Source organism: Colobus angolensis, unplaced genomic scaffold (genome assembly GCF_000951035.1).
Source record: "Colobus angolensis palliatus isolate OR3802 unplaced genomic scaffold, Cang.pa_1.0 Scaffold162, whole genome shotgun sequence".
NCBI lineage: Eukaryota > Metazoa > Chordata > Mammalia > Primates > Cercopithecidae > Colobus > Colobus angolensis.
The window spans coordinates 5,282,607-5,287,483 of NW_012114733.1; the positions used below are offsets into that span (position 1 = coordinate 5,282,607).

Sequence of the window (4,877 nt, forward strand, 5' to 3'; positions counted from 1 at the left end):
TTAAGTATAATGAATGTAAAAAACATTTCTTCCTTTTCCTTCCCTTCAACCCAAAATGAGAAGTCTTCAGTACATGTTTTAAAAAAGAACATACCACTAAAAATAAGAAAGAAACTATTTTCTTTTTAATCAAAATAGCAAGTATTTTAAGTTTTGTATAAATAACCCACACACACACGAAAAACCCACCATATTTTATTTTAGGTATGGTGTCTAAAGTGGAGTAGCAATATAACAAATGACAACAACGAACAACCCCATATACTTAATTGGAAAGATGTATGCTCTCATTTTTCTTAAAGATACACATTATGAATTTTCTACTGGCATTCTTGAATAAAATTAACAAGCATACTTTTTCACTTACCTCATTTTCCCTCTAAAAAGGAAATAAATTTCTTCTATGACTGCAACGCAAAGTTCTGAAACCCCTCAAATATACAATCCTTAGGAAAAAATTCTTAAACTGCTACACTTCTTAATGAGCTATCCATTTTACAAACAATCTATTTTATGGCTTATGCTTAAATTTAATTCATGAACATAGATCCCAGCGATTGAAGAATCTTATTGGCAGTCAGCAGCTCAAAGGATGACAGTATTCCTCGCATTCTTAATCTCAACGTTTTAAAAGAAAACTGTTCACAGTAGTCTTAGAAAAATTTGGAGATAGTTCCATTTAAAAAACACATTCACCACAAATAGATACAAGGGAAACCATAAGAAAATAGATTATATCTTTGTAAGCTTGTTTCATTTCAAAATGTATTCTTTAAGGTGAGGGAAATTTCCTATACAAATAAAACTAGACATTTGTTCCCTTTACTTGAAAAATATTTACAGTACACAAGCTAAAAGTATACACCTGCTTATAATGCTGGCCAGTGATATAAATGAACAAGGACACAAAGGTACTTATTCAATTATCTGAACATCTAATTTGTTTGTATAGTGAAGTAATTATAGATAAACTATGGAAAAATTAGAAAACAGTATTAATGAACACCAGCCCTCATGTGTGTAAAACATCACACAAGATGCCAAGGTATTATACATCCACTGTGGTAAAAACTATACATACATATTCCATGCATCTTTAATATCGCAAAATTTACATAATTTTTTCATGTCTCAAAAAGCTGAGTTGAAAAAGTCTTTTTTTTTTTCTTTTGCCAGACATGAGTGATGTTAACTGACAATGTTTAAGAAACTCTTACAAAACTCCTTGCTAAGGAATTCTCATTAATGTCTTTTACTGGTGACCTCATGAAGAAAAACTTGCTAAACTTTGAAAGTTTTGAGCAGATATTTTCACATCTTTGCTGGCTAGCATCATGATTTATATAATAATGATATATGTAATAATAGTCCACAGCAATGTGAAACAGAAACCTTTGTTCTATAAATATACTTTGTTCTCAGAATGAAGATCATTTCTTTCATCCAGCCATGTTATCTCTTATTTGATCCACTCGAAGAGCTAAATCTCTAAAGGAGGGGCGCAGATTTACATTATTGTTCCAGCATTCTGTCATGATCATATAAATCTGTAAAGGAGAAAATAAACCAAAATTACAAGGAACACTAAGGACCATCTTTTAATTGGTGGAAGACATTAATTTTCAATATAGGGTACATGTCATAACTATGCCTTGTTCCACAGTCATCTGATTATGCTGTTTATCTGGAAGCTCCGCAAATTAAATTTGACAAAGTGAACTGAGGTCCTTGAGTAAAAAGTAAAATAAAATGAATGATTACCATGGATTTAAAAAAAAAAAATGTTACCTCATCTGGGCATCCATCTGGTCTTGGTAATCTTCCATTATTCTTCAAAAGTTCTATCAAATGGAACACGATCATCTGTCCTTGTTTATCATTGCCAATCATACGCATAAATTCCTAAAACAAACCCATTTTCAATATTTTTTGTACATTTAATTTGTAGCAAAATTCTTTCCCAATTTCCTCCAGTCAATGGGAAAAATTTAGTATATGTGTGCTTTTGTATGTGTTCAAACCTTTTCAAAAGAGGCTACTTTTAGGATCAAAAACATAAGGCTGTTAAATATGGAACTTCTATAATTTCCATTTCCATAGCTGTAATAAACAACACAAATCCACTGAGAAGGGCTCAAAACACATGAACTAAAAACATATTTCCTTTGAGTTTTTTGTTATTAAACTCACATTTTTATATTACATTTCAATTGAAATAAAAAGTTGAATATAAAACAGAATATAAGAAAAAATGAATAAATAAGTATAAATGCAACAGAGAAAACTTTCATACGTCAAAGTTTATAAAATTAAAATCTGAATTATAAGCTAGGAAAGGCCGGGCACAGTGGCTCAAGCCTGTAATCCCAGCACTTTGGGAGGCTGAGACAGGTGGATCACGAGGTCAGGAGATCAAGACCATCCTGGCTAACACGGTGAAACCCCATCTCTACTAAAAAAATACAAAAAACTAGCCGGGCGAGGTGGCAGGCGCCTGTAGTCCCAGCTACCCGGGAGGCTGAGGCAGGAGAATGGCGTAAACCTGGGAGGCGGAGCTTGCAGTGAGCCGAGATCTGGCCACTGCACTCCGGCCTGGGTGACAGAGCAAGACTCCGTCTCAAAAAAAAAAAAAAATACTTAAACATCATTTACTTATTTTCAATATAGAGAACTCTTATAAATTGGTTAAAAAAAAAACCAATATAAAGATAGGCAAATCACAGAAGAGATAATTCACATATATACATACTCGCCTTAAACACCCAACAAATATTTAGTCAATCACATTAAGAAATGCAATAGTCAATCACATTAATAAAAGAAATGGAAATTAAAATATATATAACTTCTCCCCTATCAACTTGGCAAAAGTACATAAAAATATAATGACCAATACTGGCAAATGATGAAATGTACATCCCTATGAATTGCTGCTGAGATATAATCTGGCACAGCTTTTCTAGAGAGCATTTTGGAATTAAAATCTTTAAAATAGTTCATAACTTTTACTTTTATTCTAAGATACTTATCAGAGATAAATATAAATATGCATGAGGATGTTCACTATGTTCACTAAAATGTTACTTAAAAGACTGAAGAATGGAAAATGATTGTTCAGACATATATAGCCTTATGATGGAATGCTACTCAACAATTAGAAAACATATTTGTGGTATATTTTTCTAATATAGTAAATTAACCATGCTGTAATACTTCATGAAACAGCAGGAGAGCAAACTGCACAGTATTACCTTAATTTTATAAAATAATATATATTTATATATAAAAGTGAACTTTTATAAAAGTTATGAAAGTTTTTTGTATATACTTTTATACACAAAATAAAAAGAAGCCTGAAAGACAACATACCACAATATTAAGGTGGTCTTCTCTGAGTAATTGCATTAGAGATGATTTTTATTTTTTCATACTTTTCCATATTAAAAAAATTCTACGATGACCAAGAGAAAAATTACTTTGGAAGGTTTATTTTAACTTAAGCAATAATTCCTACAATGAATGAGCTAACTGGATTTAATAAAAATAATATTAAGAGACTATACTAACGAGTTTCCCAATAACCCCTTTTTAAAAAATTCAAGCTACTTTATGAATAAGTTTGGGGTTATTTTGTTGGATATTGCCTTAAAAATAAGCAATAAGAGGTCTAAAATAAGTCCTAGGCTTACTATTCTTTGGATAAATCCTTTCTCATGTTAAAAAACTTCAATGTGGCTGTCTAGGAAACCGCAGCGTCGGTGGGCAGGGGCTGGCGGCCAGAGCTGGGCAGGGGGCGGAGGCGGGGGCTCGGCTGTCTCCAGGGCTGCCACGCAGAGCGCGGGCTTCGTGGCGTGGACAAAGCTATGTTTCTAATGTGTTTCTAATGTGAAACACTGTTTGTTTCTAATGTGGCTGTAGTTGGCATTCTGTCCCATACCAAGATGCCTTCTGAGATGAAGAAACAGAGGCACAGAGGGATTAAGTAGCCTGCTCAAGATCACACAGCTAACTAAAAGTGAATCAGAAAAATAAAGAACAGGCATCAAATTTGAAGTGGCCACAAATTCTATTAAAGCAGAAGAAATAGTGTGAACCATAAAAGAGAACCAGTTTCCTCTCTACTCTGCAATTTAGAGGAAAAATTTTCATCCAAGGACAGATCAGAAGATGGCCGAACAGGAACAGCTCCAGCCTCCAGCTGCCAGCATGAGCGACACAGATGGGTGATTTCTGCATTTTCCACTGAGGTGCAGACCGACACCTCACACCTCACACAGTGGGGTACACCTGAGACGAAGCTTCCAGAGCAAGAATCAGACAGCAGCACTCACTGTTCGGCAATATTCTATCTTCTGCAGCCTCCACTGCTGATACCCAGGCAAACAGGGTCTGGAGTGGACCTCAAGCAATCTCCAACAGACCTACGGCTGAGGGTCCTGACTGTTAGAAAGAAAACTAACAAACAGAAAGGACAGCCACACCAAAACCCCATCAGTATGTCACCAGCATCAAAGACCAAAGGCAGATAAAACCACAAAGATGGGGAAAAAGCAGTGCAGAAAAGCTGGAAAGTCAAAAAATCAGAGCGCATCTTCCCCTCCAAAGGAACGCAGCTCATCGCCGGCAATGGATCAAAGCTGGAGGGAGAATGACTTCGACCAGTTGAGAGAAGGCTTCTGTGGATCAAATTTCACAGAGCTAAAGGAGGAACTACGTAACCAACGCAAAGAAACTAAAAATCTTGAAGAAAGAATGGAAGAATGGATAACTAGAATAATCAATGCAGAGAAGGCCATAAACGAAGTGACAGAGATGAAAACCATGACACGAGAAATACGTGACAAATGCACAAGCTTCAGTAACTGACTCGATCAACT

At 35.0% G+C, this 4,877-nt stretch overlaps 1 protein-coding gene across 4 annotated transcripts in view; it reads right to left on the reverse strand.

Moving 5' to 3' along the window:
* Nucleotides 1-724: 724 nt before the first annotated feature.
* JAK2 (Janus kinase 2) overlaps nt 725-4,877 on the reverse strand; it is a 158,410-nt gene continuing 154,257 nt past the window's right edge. For all 4 annotated transcript variants that reach the window (XM_011937329.1, XM_011937330.1, XM_011937328.1 and 1 more), the window contains 2 exons: nt 1,789-1,902; nt 725-1,547 (listed from right to left, as the gene is read on the reverse strand). In XM_011937329.1, the coding sequence (XP_011792719.1) occupies nt 1,440-1,547; nt 1,789-1,902 (222 nt within the window). In that variant the 3' untranslated portion in view covers nt 725-1,439. The remainder of the gene's footprint in view (nt 1,548-1,788; nt 1,903-4,877) is intronic.